The 17,645-nt window shown below is 45.1% G+C and overlaps 1 protein-coding gene across 1 annotated transcript in view; it reads right to left on the reverse strand.

Moving 5' to 3' along the window:
- Positions 1-16,736, reverse strand: part of TMEFF1 (transmembrane protein with EGF like and two follistatin like domains 1) — a gene marked incomplete at its 5' end in the record, with an annotated part of 123,914 nt that extends 107,178 nt beyond the window's left edge. The window contains one exon of the mRNA XM_082337867.1: positions 16,487-16,736. Coding sequence (XP_082193993.1) covers positions 16,487-16,736 — 250 coding nt within the window. The remainder of the gene's footprint in view (positions 1-16,486) is intronic.
- Positions 16,737-17,645: the final 909 nt, after the last annotated feature.

The raw sequence follows: 17,645 nt of genomic DNA on the forward strand, positions 1-17,645 counted from the left end.
GAGCCCAGGGTTGCTAGGTCTTTGCTTTCCAATAAGTATGTAGAAAAATTCTGTGTCTGTTCTTCAGGTGGCTTCCAGTGGTACCCATTATGCCATAATTCAAGTGAGAGGTCTCTGCCAGGATATAATGGTTTTAACCTTCCTCACGGCCACTTAAAAATCAGTCCATCCTAGGAAATGTTTGTATTTTCCCTGGCTGTTAGTGGGGAGGGATGTTCTTTTTTTTTTTTTTTTCTAAGGAGCTTATGTTAAGCAAAGCCATAATAAAAGAGCAAATCAAATACTCAGAAACCAGAAGACTCCTGAATTAATGTTATTTGAGCAAATGTAATTTTTATGTCCTTGTGCAATGCTAGACAAGTTGCTCAAATCAGATTTTCCAGACATATTCACTAATTGGGCATTTCTCATTGTCTGGATGCTTTTTTCCTCAAAGCAATTCAAGCAAGATGCAATAATTCACAGCAGTGGAAGCTGTTCATTGAATATATATCAAGTTCTATTTAAAAAATCTAAGTACCCTAATCCACTATTTTCCTAACATCCAAGTTTTCACCCAAACTTCAAGTCTAATTAACACAAAAAAAGTGTAAGGCAGGTTTCAGGCTAGTCTGGTCCATGTGTAAGTTTTAGAGATCTTTGAAAACACATCAAAAAAAGTTACTGGTTATCTTCCTGAGGTGGGAAATTTCTGAACACAAAAGTTATAAAAGCAAGATTATTGTAAGAATATTTACAATAATGTCCCTAACATCTATTCTCTTTATTCTATTTTTTTTAATCTAAGCTGCATAGTAAGCTTTTTAAACAAAGTTTTAAATTCCCTTGGCAAGACACAGTTAAGCAAATAGTATATAGTGGGGTCAATCAGAAAGAAATGGGTGATTCTGAGGAGTAGGCTTGAGTGCAGAAATAGTGACCAAGGAGGCTCGATGCCATGGGAGATCTCTTCCAGCCATGTGGATGACAGACTGTCAGCATGACAGCCAGCATGTATGACAAGCCCTTTTGTGGGAATATTACCTTTCTATCTAAAAGCACGGAAAGAAATACCTAAGTAAGTTACAGAACTTAACTAGATATAGGAAATGAAACATCGGCTTACTTAAAAAGGAGAGTTATCCAACAAAGAAGATATAAAGGCTGTTGCAGTACTCGTGGTCTGAAAGATTTTAGTGCCAGCACTGAATGTTCCAAAGCTACAGACCTTTTCAAGAAGGAAACAACAGGGATACACTTCAAAACTTAATTAGAGGGAATCATACCTCCGGGTCCCCACAGAGCCTGCCAGTCTCCATCAAAATCAAGAATTTATAAAAATATCTTAAGTAGTTACTGATTTCAAAAGAAAGACAAGGTACCTTTTTATTTTCAGAATATTATATAGAAGCTAATTTCAACAAGAGAGTATTTTCCATGTAAGAGATTAAAACGTAACAGTTAAATCTGGTGGTTCCCAAATTTATACAAAAAACTGAGGAGTTTCCTCTTGCAGTTCAGTCTCATTAAAATCCTTTAACAGATCTATAAATGAAAAAATCATTGCGGTGCATTCTTATGATACACATACCTTTATAAAAATAGCATTAGATTCCTGTTTTGTATACACAGAAAGGAAATAAATTAACTCTTGGGTAATATCCCTGAAACATAAGCAGTATGAATGGTGCTGGAGCATAATTATGTTTGCATAAACTCTCTCCTCCAAACACCCATACACTATGCTATTTAGGGCTAGTTTTGAAAACCGCAATTAAACAGTCAGAAACCCGCTGGAAAAGTAACAAACTAACAAGCCACATAAAAGTCACGGGGAGAAAACAAACAAACAAGCCCCCAGTTGATCATTCAGGCTTCTTAATGAATTCTGGTAATTCCCATAACTTACAGAAACCAGGAAGGCCCTGAGCCACCAGCTCCGTTCCTTTCAAACTTTAACAACTATATTACGCTTCTAAAAAACAAATCACCGCCGAGGAGTTGCTCGGCTTACTGAAATACGTTTTTCTCCCGTACGCATTCTTGTCAGCTAAATCTATAGCTAATAATTCCTCTCTGCCTGCTCGTTTATCCTTACTGAAACACAAGGAGAAATACAATTCCCAAAGCTCCTGCTAACCCCCTTTGCCAGCCTTGAAAGGATTTTCAGGAGCCGGGAGTTCATAGTCGGGCTAGAGCGCAGCATCCATACAGCCAGGCGCGCTCTCCTGCCTCATCGTCTCTGATGGCGATGGCTGTCGGGGGCTTGTAGAGCCGCCAGGTTTGCAGAGAACTGATGACCTCCAGCTTGCTTGGAGCTGACGGCATCTCTGCAGCCCACCACACCGGCAAGCCAGACAAAGCCGCTAGACTTGCGATGCCCAGCATTTCGGACTAAGAAACAAGCCTTATTTAAAGGACAGACAGGAGGCCACCTCTCCTTCAATATATTCATCCATCTCCCCCGGTTCCCGTCGTGCCACTCACGCAGTACGAAGCAGGTGGAAATTATTCACGGTTCCCTGCTGGGGATCCCCTCGGCAAATGTAACGGCGGATTAGCCAGCTCATGAGTTGTCTTCCCTGCGGTTCCCGGGGCCGAGGAGCACAGTGAGCAGACGCTCTGCCAAAATACGCCTGGTGTCAGCTTACAGCTCTTGAGGGAGACTTCCTAATGGCCATAAATTAGCCGCTATTACCTGGTGTACAGCAGAGAATCAAGGAACTTTGGCTTGCTGGCTCTCATTTTGCCCTCGCCTAGACACTGCAAAGGACATCTTGACTTTGCAGGCATTCTCCAACAGCTGGCCAAGCGAGCAAGGAGCGGAGCCCCGTCCTCCCCCCAGGTACAGCCAGCCAGGCCAGGGGGACAGGCTGCGGAGGGGCACAAGGCCAGGATCACAGACGTGTTACCACCCCTGCTCTGAATCGTCTTGCTGCTGTGGCACTGATAGACCTCGCGTCGCTGCCGATCTGAATTTAATCTGCATTTTCTGTTCGAATGCAGGGCCGCAGGCACCCTCAGGCCACAGCCTTGGTCAGCCACCTTTAACGGTGTTGTGCACATCCAAAACAGCAGAAAAAAATATAGCCAGCAAAAATCTTCATATAAATATAGCAGGAGGAAAAAAAAAACCTCCATGTAAATATGCACATGACTGAATTCTGCCCTTTGTCTCGCACCCGTACAACTGAAATGAAATAAAAGGCCAGTTTCAGCCCTGAGATACACGAACACTGACTGAGGTACAGTTCCTATTTATACCCAGGCTGAATGTGATTAGCATGGAGCTCTGTAAGTATAATCCAGCACAGCATCAGAAACTCCTTGCTCTGCATAATTTTATGGCAAACATGTCTTTGTGCCTTGGAGAAATACAGGCAATCGAGTCCATCACTTTGGTACTGGCTTGGCTGCAGCTCCTGCAAGTCTATGGAAAATCATTGTTTCTACACCCCTAATCTGTAGAGCTGTATGAGACTAATATTTGCAGGTTCTTACTACTTACTCTGTACATAGAGAAATCTGTTTTTCACAGGGACCATGATCTAGGAGCTCTTGTTGATTTTAAGCAGTGGTTAGTGCTTCTGGAAAAACTAATTAGGTAGTGGGCTTCACTCTGCTGTTTAGGTAATCAGACCTTTCCCCTGTGTTTGTAGAAATCTTTCTCCAGGAGTCATTTAAAACAAAACAAAACAAAAAAACAACAAACCAAAACCAAACAAAAAAACATCCAAAAGCCCAAGCAGGAAATACTACGTGAAAAACAATTTGGGAATTACATTTGCATGATGTAGAGGGAGACCGGAGATTTTTGTTGTGTGCTTCGCTAGCTGTTCACCAACCTACCAATCCCCACCCCCACAAAAAAACCCAAACCTAACAAGAAAAGGCCAACATCGGTGGACAGCATGGCATTAAGGTTTCCTATCTCCTTGGCCGTTTTCAGAAATAAAAGCAGTTACGCACAGAGGACATACAAGAGCAGTTTCAGGTAGCTTTCCACAGTAGAAAAGAAATATTTTCCAACCTACTTCTTTCAGCTACCTGCAGTCACAGAAGTAACTTTGGTGCCTCAGGCTTGAGGGGGGACCCACAGCTGGATTTTCCACCTGTGTCAAGGGGCCCCACACCAGCATGGCCAGACCCTGCTGCTGCCCTTCCTCCCTGCAGAAGCAGCTGGTACTTAGTGCCATTGCCCAAAGCGCCTAACCTGCACCTAATCCTTAGAATAATAATAAAAAAAAAAACATAAGAAGTGGAAACTGAGCACAGAAGCCACCTTTTCTTAGTCTTTTCCAGATGGAGACTCAATGGCTTCCCATGAAAAAGCAGAGAAAAGTCATCAAGAGCTTTTGGTGGTGAAGCTATTCTGATCTCTTGTAGCCTGAGTAACTGAAAGGGGCTAGGGACACATTTTCAAGATTTTTATAGAAAGATATAATTATGGCATAAAGCTGGTATTGGTATCTTATAATCTTTCATTAGGTAATTCTGAATGCACTGTACTGTGACTTTAAATGCCATAGAAATATCTATTACTATAATATAGAATACTAATAAGTAATTCCTGTGACAGAAGAGCCTATGTATTTGGGAAACGTGAAAACAGTGAAAAACTTCACTTTCCTAAATTAACTCTGATTTCCAGATTTTGCTACTGAACTTTGAAGCATTACGTTAAAATAATATTAGGGTTTTGGTATCTAATACACTGCTTTAGATTAGGTTTATCAACTGTCTAATAAAGCAGTGTGTTCATCTCTTTTGTCTTCTGGGTGAGGACTCTTTTATTACACTGTAGTATCTTTTTGTTTTAATGCTGCTCTGCAGTGGATTGCCAGCTCATTAATTTTTCTGCTATAACACCCAAATCCCTTTGCTGATCAGTGTGCTGGATGATTGATTCCCTGCTCCCAGACTATTTTTTTACATTGGACTGCATTTACCATCTGGTAGATAAATCACCCAAAACACTCAAATTCAGAGACTGGTTCCAGTGATCCTCTTTGTTTGCTCAGTCAGCAGCACGAATATCACTTGCAAATGTGGAGGTTGTGTTCTCTCACCTGGATAACTCTTTAACAAAGAGCATCGAGATAATGATAAATCTCTTCTCACTTTAAAAAAAAAAAAAATTAGGCAGCTGTTCATTGTGTTTTCTAGCCAAAATTTTTGTTTCATCCCTACCACAGCCACTAGTTCCTGATGTGAAAAAGAGTATTTCTTACAGCTCAGAACCAATTCTGCACATTTCAAACACCTATAACTATTTTCGCAAAGACATTCTTTGTAGGTGTAAACATCCACGCAAGCAAAGAAAAGGACATCCTTTGCAGTTAAACAGAGAAGAAATACAATGAAATAAATTGCCTTCCCAACCCATGTTTTGTATGAGATAAAATTCCTATAACCTGAACAGGAGCCTGCCTATTTTATTTTCACTTTTATAACCTTGAAATGATACTTCCATAAAATTATACTTCCAATCAAGACAGGAAAAAGGCACTCTGCCTCACAGAATTGTCTAGGTAAACTTCTGTGAGAGGTGGAGATGAAGGAAAACCTGATGGAGGGACACGGTGCTTTAGGAAAGTAACAGTTCATCTGCCCACCACTGCACATGGCGGTATGGCTGGGGGGGAGGGGGGGGGGTGTCCCTTTCTTTAGCCTTTCTGAGGGTTTTCTGCTGCTCTCCTCTGCCCTGGCGAACCCATTTGGCACAACACACTGACCTCTGCCTCTCCCGGAGGGATCAGATAAAGGCAGCACACAATCAGAGTCAATACTAATTAGCAAAATGTAAACATTTAATTAGATCAATGCTTCCCTGAGTTTTAAAGCAACAAACTGCTATCCAGCCACAATTTTTTATCAAACTTTCTATGGAAATACCTGTCGAGAACACTGTTTGAGCTGTCTCCATCAACCAGTTAAAGACTTTATATCTTGGTCTTGTGTTTTATGGACTCCCTTAAGGATTAAAACGTACATTTTCAAAAGCACTCACTTATTTTTAATACCTAGGCTATTTTGGGCATTTTCTGCATATGCACTGACACCTTTACCTAGCCCGTATCTCCAGCTTTTATGCTACTTCTGTTAAGATTCTTGTTTGGTTTAAAATTTTAGAGGAAACTTAGCCACTTCTGCAAATGATGCTTATCTAATCGTTCATTCTTTGTAGTCATATGTGAAACTGCATGTGAAACAGTCTCTGAATAGGAGAGCAAGTAAAACTCTTGTAAGGTACAACAAACTCCTCTGTATGCTTCAGGTTTAAGCAACAGAGCGCTTTCTCACCCGCTGCTGAAATATGTGTGTTTATAGAAGGTTTTCTATAGTCATACGCAAGTAGGTGTGACAGCATGATTTCTTTGTGGGCTGTGTGTTTCTTCTCCCATCATCATATACAGTGCTTACATGAGTTAGTAACTGAGACCGGTTAAGCGCTTCTTAAAGCAGGATTTTTTGGTCAGTAGTAGGTGAACGCTGAAATGTGTCAAACTCCTGAAGCTGGGTGGAAATGTGCCGGTCTGGGAAATAATCAGGGCTGGATCTGGGGTGAAGAAATTGAAGCTCCTAAAGTTCAGTGTTTCGTGTTCATCTCGAACACACTATGGTGATCAAGGGCAGACTGACCGCAGTTTGCACAGATCCAGCTCTCTGGCTCGCCTCGCTGCCCCCATTCACCCCATCTGCTTCCACACTGATCCCGTGAGATTGGTGTGAGGAGATGCCCCAGGGTCTTTCCTTGAAGAACACGGCTGTTGCCTGCCAGCAAGCCAGGCAGCTGGAATGAGGCTGTTTACGGAGGGTTTGAGGCCAGGCAGAGCCAGATTTCAGGAGGTTTTGGCCTCCAGACCAGACCCGAGAAGAACCATTTCATGTCCTGAACACCCTTTTGCCTGCTGGTCAAGAAGACCGTACCTGTCCTCTTCTTCAGCTGCACCCCACAGGATGCTCTGTGTCTTACAAAAGCGCAGAGCATTTTGCACCTATTTAAGACATACTGGAGCATAGCGAGGTCTCAGCCCGGTAGAAACAGGCTAGGGGAGGAGCTGCCAGATACTGAAAGAAGCTAAGCCCCTTCAGAAAAATTACTGACACTTCTGTCTTGTTCTCGATTTTCTTCTCTTTCATTTTCACATGTTTTCCTGCTGGTCTTAATTAAGACTATTTTTGAAGCGTGGATGAGGATCCTGCCAGCTTGAACATGGTTATATAATGTGGGTGTTTCAAGACTGTAATTGCAACTAAATTTATTTTTATAATACTAAGTCAAAAGAGAGGTATTACAAGGATTTAATTTTATTTTGAACCAGATCCTTTAAACACTGTTGCTGTAACACATAATCTATTATCAGAAAAGTCCTGTCTTTTCAGTCCTTAGAAATTGTCTGCTATAATGAGAATTTAAATTATCCTAAAATAAATCCCGGTTTGCTAGTCAAACACCGCCTCCTCACAAACTGCGCTATGACCAATGAGGCAGTTTTAGAGCAACTTAAAAAATTGAACATTGATATCAGTGTAACATTAAATTGCTCTCTTAAATAGAGAAATTCACATCAGCAATATATATGCAAATGCATGCAGAGCCTGGTCAGTCTCCCAGCCCACAACCAGCCAGGTCTGGAGATGTAACTGGGAAGCAAGAACAGAAGTCTTCTAGGTACGCTTCTAGCAAAAATCTCTACTGGCATCTCGCTCCCCACTCCAAGAAGACAAAGGTTCCCTGGTAAGAATCTTCAAGAGAAAAAAATGACTTCATATTTTTTCTTTTTAAAAACAAACAAACAAATAAATAAATTGAAGAGCATATGACCCATAAATCCCAAATATTTAAACAACTAATGGCACCACTAGATATCTGCCTAATAATACAAGATGAAATAATTCTGCTCTCAGATCCCCTTGAAGCCATCTGTGAACTAAATTAGAACTAAAGATACATTGTAGCTGTTCATCAAGGCCAAGGGACAGATTTAAGGTTCTCCAGGAAACTTCAATTTCATCAGATCACAATTTTGATTGCTGAACTTACTCCTAAACAGATTTTGTCTGTATATTCTCATCCTTTTCTGGAAGAAAAATATCACACAAAGAAGACCCATTTTGCCAAGAAATGGTTTCATAAAATAAAATTTACTACGGACTGATTTAGTCAAACAAGCCCTTCTCTACACACTTAGGAGCTCCACAAAATACAACTCCACTCTCTCACACGCTTTCGCTTTTCCTTCCTGTATTTCTCGATAGTCCTAAATCATCAGAATTTCAAGATGATCTAAGAATAAATTGCAGCAATTAGAGAGGACTATTTAGTTTACAGCACATTATTTAATTAAAATTTTCTTATTATCTGAAGCTATTCTTGGGATAGAATGATTTTTTTAAGAACAATTCATAAAGAACTTCCTTGGTCTTCAGCTCTATTGAATATTACAGACTGCTTAGAAAAAGACAGGCTTTCACCTCAAAAACGCCAACATGTCCTCTATCTCCACTTTCGTTCCACAGCATCTGTAGGGACTTATCAAGGAGGACAAGCAGCAGTCTAGAGTCAGAAGAATAGATCCTTTTTCAACATCCCTGGTGCTCAGCATTTTTTCTTCCCCAAATGTTACAGCTACCGTTATTCTGGGAACTACTGCCACTACCTGCTTGGTGGACACTCGCCAAAGTCTGACCACAGGCTGGAAAAGGCACAAGCACTTTCAGCTGACGGATCAATGGGGGAACGTGATAATCTCTTTATAGGAAAAGGGTAAATCGAGCCTCCTGTCAATATCTGTGGGATGCTCTGCTTTCGTACTTCTCTACTCAAAGACCTTGACCACAGCTTCCTTTTTTTCAGGTCCAAGTAAATATTAACTCTCTCCTTTATCCAGTCCACTGTCAACTCTAGAAGAAAACCAGCAGGCTATAAGTACAAAATACTTATCCCTACATCAATAGCAAGAAAAGGGCCAGACTGCTCTTAATAAAGACACTTGTTCTCTCTTTAACAGGAATTATCAGAGAGGTCATGGTACAGTAGGAATGTTTTCTTGGCAATATTTTCCACAATAAACATAGCTCCTCTTTTCCCTTTTTGAAAAAAATGATAAAGAAATTGGATTCAGTCCAGTCCCTTCAGTCAAGCCTCGATTGCTCCATCACGCTACCGGTTCCCAGTAGTGACAATGATGGAGTGACACCGGTTACAAGATGATTTTCTGCTATTCTGACACTTTCAATTCTACTTTAATTACCTTTTGGCTCTTTAATCAGCATAAGAGTCTGTACAGAAAGGGCATTTCATATCTAGGTAATTACACTAAAGGGAAACAAATATGTGCATGTTACTGTCTCAGTTTTAATTTCTCTTTTTAATCATTTTTTTACTTTTTACTTATAATTGATTTATATTCATGCCTTACAATAGTTTCTCAAAGTGATATGTAACCTGACTGAGTCTAGATCATTTACTTCAGAAGTTCGATCGGCACAAACACATATCACAGTTTATTTGGCTTGACTGTTATAATTCATTTACAGGAACATAAGTCATAAGTATCTTAGATAAAATAACCAATTATTCTAGTCCTGTATACCACTTCAGATCAAGGTTATCTACACAAACATAAAAAAGATGTGCATTTCTTAAAATAGTTAGGCTAATTTACCTGAACCTGTACATCTCTTCCATCCCAAGCCTTTACATTCTTGCTAATGTGGCTTCATACCTTTAGCACACATTGTTTTGGCCTCGTGTACCTTAGAACGATATACCAAAAAAACCCCTCACACACTCAGTCTTCACAAAAACCACAAAGGGTATGTCTGTTCCAGCAGATAAGCATGGATAAAAGCCAGTCTTGAGGCCATATCTCATTCTGGTTCAGAGTCCCCACTGAGCCCAGGCACAAACCAAGGCTGAGCTGCCGAGGCTGGGAGTGCCTGAGGTTTATATCCTCCCAATCCTGGTTCACATCTGCCATGAGGATTGGGCACAGGCAGGGCCAAGGGAGCTGCAGGGACAGTCTGGACCCACACTTCAGACAACACACAAGCCTAGAGTGAGAAAGAGCGTACATAAAACTCATTTTGGCCAACCCACTTGTAAACTCAAGTCTTCACCTCACAGTGTAGATGTACCAGATGTGAGTAGCTTTAGACTCCTTCTTACCCTGAGGAAAAAGGTGAAGTTTTCAGCTACAACAACTCACACGTAATAGGTAAGATGCCTTAAAGTAGTGACAGTTCATCCTGGTTTAAGCCCTAAAACTGTAATTTGTCGATTACTACAGACAGTATTTTTGAAAGTGTGCCTTCTCCTCAGTGCCAACGCATCTTAGATGCTTCTGAGAAAGAGATCCTTGCAAAGGTGGCTGAATAATCATATCCCTAGGAAACTGTTTCCTTAGGCATTTAGAGCTTGTGCCACAGATGTTGTGTTTCAAACCCTACCATAGTCTTGTTCATTTAAAATTTACAATCTTGTACTTTTAAAATTCTCAATGTCTCATTCTGCCACTGTCAGACCCTTTTGGAAAGAAGCAGAGTTAGCAAAGGCAAGGTCAACATTTGAGCACAGACGGCTTCCTGCCGAGGCAAAGTATTCCAAGTACTCCCCTGCTTTGGTTTGGCCTACGTGACCTCAGATTTTGCCATTCCCCACCATCACCATCCCCAGAAGCTGTCAAGCACTGAACAAGATAGCATCACAGTAGCCCACAAACAAAATGCAGAAGATACGTTCTTAATTTCTAGTCCTTGATTACAGCAGGTACGAATATGTTACATGGACCACATCAAAGTGCTACCCAGACAACACTTGAGCAGATAATTTTTTTCTTGAAATATGCATGCTTTGTCTCTTCTGCTGGCACTGGTATCCAGCAATAGTAAGCTTGGGGATCCCTGCTACAGGGTCTGGAGAACAGACTCGATGGCATCTAACAAAGTCACAGAAACAAAGAGCCCCTAATCGAATGGCCTTCATTGCACATGGAGGATATGGGGGAACAATGACCTCAGCAGGAGATGCCGAGGGAAAAGACTTGCAAATTCTGAATGAGACCACGTTCATCGATAGTAGAAAGTAGACAGAAACAAGGATGAGACAAAAAGAGGTAGTATTTCTCTATGGTACCACATGCATCTCCAGTAACAGTGACAGTAGCCATACTTTAAATGCACTGGTCCCTCTTTGGGTGTGTGCGGTAATCAATAATTAATATCATTTTTCTCTTCTGTTGTTGTACTACACAGACTTACGATCACGCTCCTGGACGCTCCTGCCTTATGTGCATTTAAACTGGATCTCCTGTTGCTTGTCTCACTCACCTTCTGTGCCCTTCCCAACTCCTCTTCCTCTAAAACTCTGTTCCCACAAGGGAAAAAGGCATGCTTGGAAAACAAAAGCATATGATGTGGCCAGTTCTTGCCACCCTTGTCCATCTTCTCTGAGTTGCTCCCACTCTGAGCTGTGTATCTTTTCTCATATTGCTTCCTTACTCCCTTCTGCTCAAGTACCTGTCAACACCTTCCACTCCCATCCCTCTTCAGGATCTGCTCTTGTTGTCCAGCCTTCAGATGCTTTCACTCCACTGATTATGTCTACCACAGCTTCTCATCCTACCACATTTTAAAATATCAGAAGACATGAGTTTTGCTTGTGCTTGTTGTACTCCTGTTGGCTTACCACATTCTGTCTTTCACCCCTCTCTTTTTTCTACTGTTGCCACATTCTCTATTTGTCTAATTTACTCCATGAGTTATTTCAGGGCAGAAACCATTTCTCTAAAGCATATTGAAAGTTATGATAATGTATATATGGTGAAGGATGGCTCCACTATAGCTTTCTCTGCTGTTCTGTCTAAAAATTTACAAGCTTTTTGACAGCTTTTGCTTCCATGCTCAATAAACAGCCCGTCATACACTCAGCCATCACCCTGTCACAGGATGGACACTTTCCTTTGTCCCTCCATCCCCTTGCCTCTCCCTAATCGGTAATTTCCATCTACTTTTATCTATAAACTATTTCAGACATGTTATGACTGTGTGAAGGAAAAGCATTCATACCTCTCAGAAGAGGAATTCCGTGAAGGAGAAGGTGTCCTTAATTTTTCCTTGACCTCGTTCAATCGTCAATAAGCTATCTTGAAACAATTTTATCTTTACTCACTTCACTCAAAGAGAATTTAAGAAAGTAGGGGCAGAATATGGCCTATGAGACTCACAGGAGGTGCATGGAATCATCCCAAACAAAGATATTTTATCACATGAAGGAACAGCAAGCTGAAAGGCTTACCAACAGAACCTTATCTCCGTTAATCAAAACCCCAGGTGCACAAATCCAAACCAATGCACTGAGCAATTTCTCTTAAGTCTGTGTACCTCTCACTGAAGTCCTCAGCGTTTGGTCCGTTATGATCAAATTGCAACCCTTGTGGCTGCCACACGTGTGACCGGAGTGTATCTATCTCACACCGGAGATTCAACCGGACTGAAACTGAAACTGAAGATGCCCACGTGCAGTGTGTGTCTCTTGAGAGTACCGGCAGATTGGAAGCTCATGAACTAACTACATTTCGTACTTACCTTTACACTCGGGATGCTTATAACCCTCTGTAGTTCACAGCCTTTATTAAGGACATGACTATCTTATAGCCTGAGCAGAGAAGCAAGCATCATGCCATCCTACTCACGGACAGTCAGCGAGTACCAGAAATGTTACAGAAGATGACTACAGGTAGCGCTGGGAATAATGTAACATCTCTAAAACACCAACTCTAAGATTCTCTTTTCCAGAAAGAAACACCAACTTGTATTTTACTCCATTCTAGGTAAAATGGGGCTACTTCAGTTTTCCTAGCTTAGCAAAGTATGGATTGACAGATGAACAAACTCATACAAGTTCACATGGTCAATTAACTCCAGATATGTCTTAATTCTCTGTTTCCTGCTCTTATCACTTGATTATATAGAATTATAGAATCATAGAATCATTTAGGTTGGAAAAGACCTTTAAGATCGACAAGTCCAGCCGTTAACCTACCACTGCCAAGTCCAGCACTAAATCATGTCCCTAAGCTCCACGTCTACCCATCTTTTAAATACCTCCGGGGTGGAGACTCAACCACTTCCCTGGGCAGCCTGCTCCAGTGCCTGACTACCCTTTCAGTGAAGAAATTTTTCCTCATATCCAATCTAAACCTCCCCTGGCGCAGCTTGAGGCCGTTTCCTCTTGTCCTATTGCTTGTTACTACAGAGAAGAGACCAACCTTCACCTCGCTACAACCTCCTTTCAGGCAGTTGTAGAGAGCAAGAAGGTCTCCCCTCAGCCTCCTCTTCTCCAGGCTAAACAACCCCAGCTCCCTCAGCCGCTTCTCATAAGACTTGTGCTCTAGACCCTTCACCAACTTCGTTGCCCTCCTCTGGACACACTCCAGCACCTCAGTGTCCTTCTTGCAGTGAGGGGCCCAAAACTGAACACAGTACTTGAGGTGCAGCCTCACCAGTGCCGAGTACAGGGGCACTATCACCTCCCTGGTCCTGCTGGCCACACTATTCCTGATAGAAGTCGGGATGCTGCTGGCCTTCTTGGCCACCTGAGCACACTGCTGGCTCATGTTCAGCCGGCTGTTGACCAACACCCCCAGGTCCTTTTCCGCCAGGCAGCTCTCCAGCCACTCCTCCCCCAGCCTGTAGCGTTGCATGGGGTTGTTGTGACCCAAGTGCAGGACCCGGCACTCAGCCTTGTTGAACCTCTTACAGTTGGCCTCGGCCCAATGATCCAGCCTGTCCAGGTCCCTCTGTAGGGCCTTCCTACCCTCCAGCAGATCAACACTCCTGCCCAACTTGGTGGCATTTGCAAACTTACTGAGGGTGCACTGGATCCCCTCGTCCAGATCATTGATAATGACATTAAACAGAACTGGCCCCAATGCTGAGCCCTGGAGAATGCTGTGGGAAACGGCGTCAAAGGCTTTGCTGAAGTCCAGGTAGGCAACATCCACAGCTTTTCCCTCATTTTCTTCCCCTGGCCAGCGATGATGCAATTATAATTTAACAAAAGACTGAACCACAATGCATGTGCCGAAGGGGCAGAATCAAGGCCGAAAAAGCTATCTATCTTAATTTTCATGTTGTCTGCCTGTGTCCTCCACCTTGCAATGTTCTTTTGCTACAGCAAACTCTTTCTTAAGCAGTATATTCTAGAGGAATAAAGGAGAGGAGTTCAGCATTCCCTAAAAATTTAACAAAAAATAAAGGTAGCTACATAATCTAGTGATGATAAAATGTTACAAGCTCAGGAACCATCCCAAAAAGTGTAAGAAACTGTTCCAGGGCAGCAGGCTGACCTGATGCAAATATTAAAATGACAAAATAACAGAGAAGAATTTTGCTTCTCCGAGTATGGAAAGTAATTTAGAGAGCCCAAATGTTTGAAGAAAAAGCAGTAATAGTGTTCTTAAGTTTAACTTGCAGTATAAATAGCAATGCGCATGGTAGCACTCCACTGAGGAAGATGCTAATGCCAACGTCTGGCCCCACGTGCAAGCATGGGAAACTCATCTTTTGCAGGGAGAAGCTTATCCAGTAAAAGTTAATGAAGCCATGCAGAAGTAAGTGAGGGGAAAATCTGTCCCAGATATTAGGTGTTGATATTCTTTCAAAATTAACGCTGAGAACTGAAACACTGCAGTTTTGCATGAAACAGTTAACACATAGCAGAATCTGACTACTGCATTTTTAAATGAAATTTTCCTTCCCTATTTTTGTAGTTACACTAAAAACAGCGCCTGCCATACGTACATATATAGCACATATATTTGCTTCTGCCTATTTTTAGTAGAACCAAATCATTCCGAATGTCTTCGATATAGCATATGGTTTTCTAATTCCAGGTTGGTAAGCCTTCTTTCTGTGATGGTTTCTAAATAACAGTATCTGTGCGTTCCACATTATCTTAGAAACTTCCTCATATATTTCATCAGCCTTTCATATTTAATCTCACTGATTTATGCACATGCCGTGGTCTAATGACCCACATGTCTCTGATGGGTAAGCCGCTAACGCCAGTGACACATTAACCTATTAACCTCTCTTTAAAAATAACCATGATGTTCATACAAATAGAATGAAAATCTCAGGCAGCAGTAAAACAGCAGCACTGTGGTATCACACACTTACACAGTAGATGTCTAAACGGGCTAAAATGAAGAACAAATGAGAATACCAAGAGCGAATAGCGGTTAGATTCATTATATTGCAAAATCATTTTGCCACAGTTTGCTGGTCTGCGAATTTGAGAGCCTGCTTTAGCAGCATTATCCGTATTATAAAATGTAATTGGGAGGAAGATCACCATTCCATTCACTTATTTCTTGGAAGCTGTTACACAGTTTGACGACCCTACCCTGGGAGGTATCGAGAGCTCCTTCCAGCATGGAAATTGCCTTCCAAATCCTGCTGAAGACAATGGGAGCCGGGGGCTCTGAGCACAGGGCAAGGACCGTTCATCACCTTGGAGAAGGCACTTTGTGCGGCTCTCGCTGGCGATCCTTGCAGTGGAATAAACCTATCGTTTTAAAAAGCAGTAGCAGGCATACACAGCAATTTTTCGGAGAAATAAAAGAACTTGCCTTTTCTAAATATCAGTTTGAGAAGAAAAACAAGTCTTGCTAACAAATTGCAAACTTTATATTGTACGTATTTACTTTGTCCTACTTTAAAAACACCATATCCCTCAAGATATAAGAAAACGTGCCGCTGTCATGCCAAACCCATTCATCTACATTGAAACTGTACTATTCCAGCATATACTTATGCATAGGATGGGCAGACATAATAAAGCATTCTCCTGTCATGCAACCGAAGCAGGAAAAATCCCTGAAAAGCTCATCCTGCGCACATCACGGAGTATTTTGCTGTCTACATCTCATGCAGAGTGAACCTACACAGCAACCGGCAGGAGGAGGGGCGGAGAGGCTCCCCCGGCCCGGGGCTCTGGGCTGCACACCCCGACCGAGAGGAGACGAACCAGCCCGTCCCAGCGCCCTGAGGGGCTGCGCTGACGGCTGCCTCCCCGCTCTTCCCCCTCTGCCTGCGGCAGGACGGGGGCGGCGCGGCCGGGAGGACGGGGCGGGCTGCGGGCAGCCCCCGGGGCGGCCGGCGGGCACCTGCCGGCACCGCGGCCGGGGGTGGGGGGGCGAGCAACAAAAGCCGGGAGACGGCGGCCAACTCCTTCCCTTCGCCGGGGAGCCGCTGGGGAGGGGGCTCCCCCCGCACCCCCGCCCCCGGAGGGGGGGCTCTCCCTGCCGGCCGGGGCTCCGCTCCGCCGCACCCGGGGCCGGGCGGCCGCCGCTCCTTTGTTTTCCGCCGCCCGCCGCGCCGCGCCGCGCCGCGCCGGGCCGGGCCGGGCCGGGAGGAGCAAGGGGGGGCCGCGCTCGGCCCCCCAGGTGCACGCGTGGGCTGCCCGCAGGGGAGGGCGCGGGATCCGGCGGGGCTTTACCTGAGCAGTTGATGCCTTTCCCCTTGCCGCCGCCCTGGCACTCGGAGCCGGGCAGGGGGTGGGAGGCGCGGCCGGCGGGCAGGGCGGAGAGGGCGAGCACCAGGAGGGCCGAGGTGTAGCAGAGCGCCCGGGGGGGTCCCGCTCGCAGGAGCGGCCGGGGGGCGGCCGGGCTCTCTCCCAGCATGGCGAGGGGCGGCCGAGGAGCAGCGCCGGCGGCAGCGGGATGGCGGCGGCGGCAGGCCCGCAGCATCAACCGGAGCCCGCGGCGCCGCCCGGGCGGGACCGTCCTTTCTCCGCCGCGCCCGAGCGCACCTTCAGCATCCCCGCCGCGGCGGCCGCAGAGACCCGCCGCCGCCGGCTCCGCCGCCCGGCCGCGGGCAGGGCTGGCCCCGGCGGTGCAGCGCGGCCCCCGCAGCCCGGCGGCCGCCTCCGCGCCTGGCCGCCGGCGGGGCCGCCTCGCCCCGGCCGCGCTCCTTTGTGCGCGGCGCCCGGCAGCGCCGCCGCTCCGCCTGCAACAAAGGGAGCGGAGCCGAGGCGGCTGCTGCTGCCGCCGCCGCCGCCGCCGCCGCCGCCGCGGAGGGGGAGGAGGAGGAGGAGGAGGGAGAGAAGGGGGAGGAAGCACACGTGATGGCAGCCCCCTCCCCCGGGGCCGGAGGGGAGGTGAGGGGCTTCTCCCGGCTCGGCGGGCAGGAGAGCGCCCGCCCGCCCGCACGGCGGGGCCGCCCCCCGCGGGGAGCGGCCGGGGGTCCGGGGCGCGGCGGGGCGCCGGGCGGGCGGGGGGTACGGCCGAGAGGCGAGCGGGGGTCGTACTGATGGGCGAGCGAGAGCAGAGCGGGTCCCGAGGGGCGGCGAGGAAGGAGGGCCGCTGGCACGTCGTTCCTCATCCCACGAGGTGCTTCATTATTCACTAATAAGCTGGCGTGAGCGGGGATGGGGAAGAAAGCAAAGAGACCGGCTCTGCTATTGATTCATCGTAAGGCTTGTGTTTGATTTTTTACCGAACGGAAGCCCAGCACGTATGGTGGGAGCATTTGTACCGGTCCGAGTAAATAAATAGGTTTACCGTGAAGGTAGTGACTTTTGTAACACGGTGCTTTTATTATCTGGGGTTTTCCCAGTCCCTTACACAGAGACGCTTCAGAGGATCAGAAGCACTGCA

The sequence above is a fragment of the Platalea leucorodia genome (assembly GCF_965183815.1).
Source record: "Platalea leucorodia genome assembly, chromosome: 1".
NCBI classification, from domain to species: domain Eukaryota; kingdom Metazoa; phylum Chordata; class Aves; order Pelecaniformes; family Threskiornithidae; genus Platalea; species Platalea leucorodia.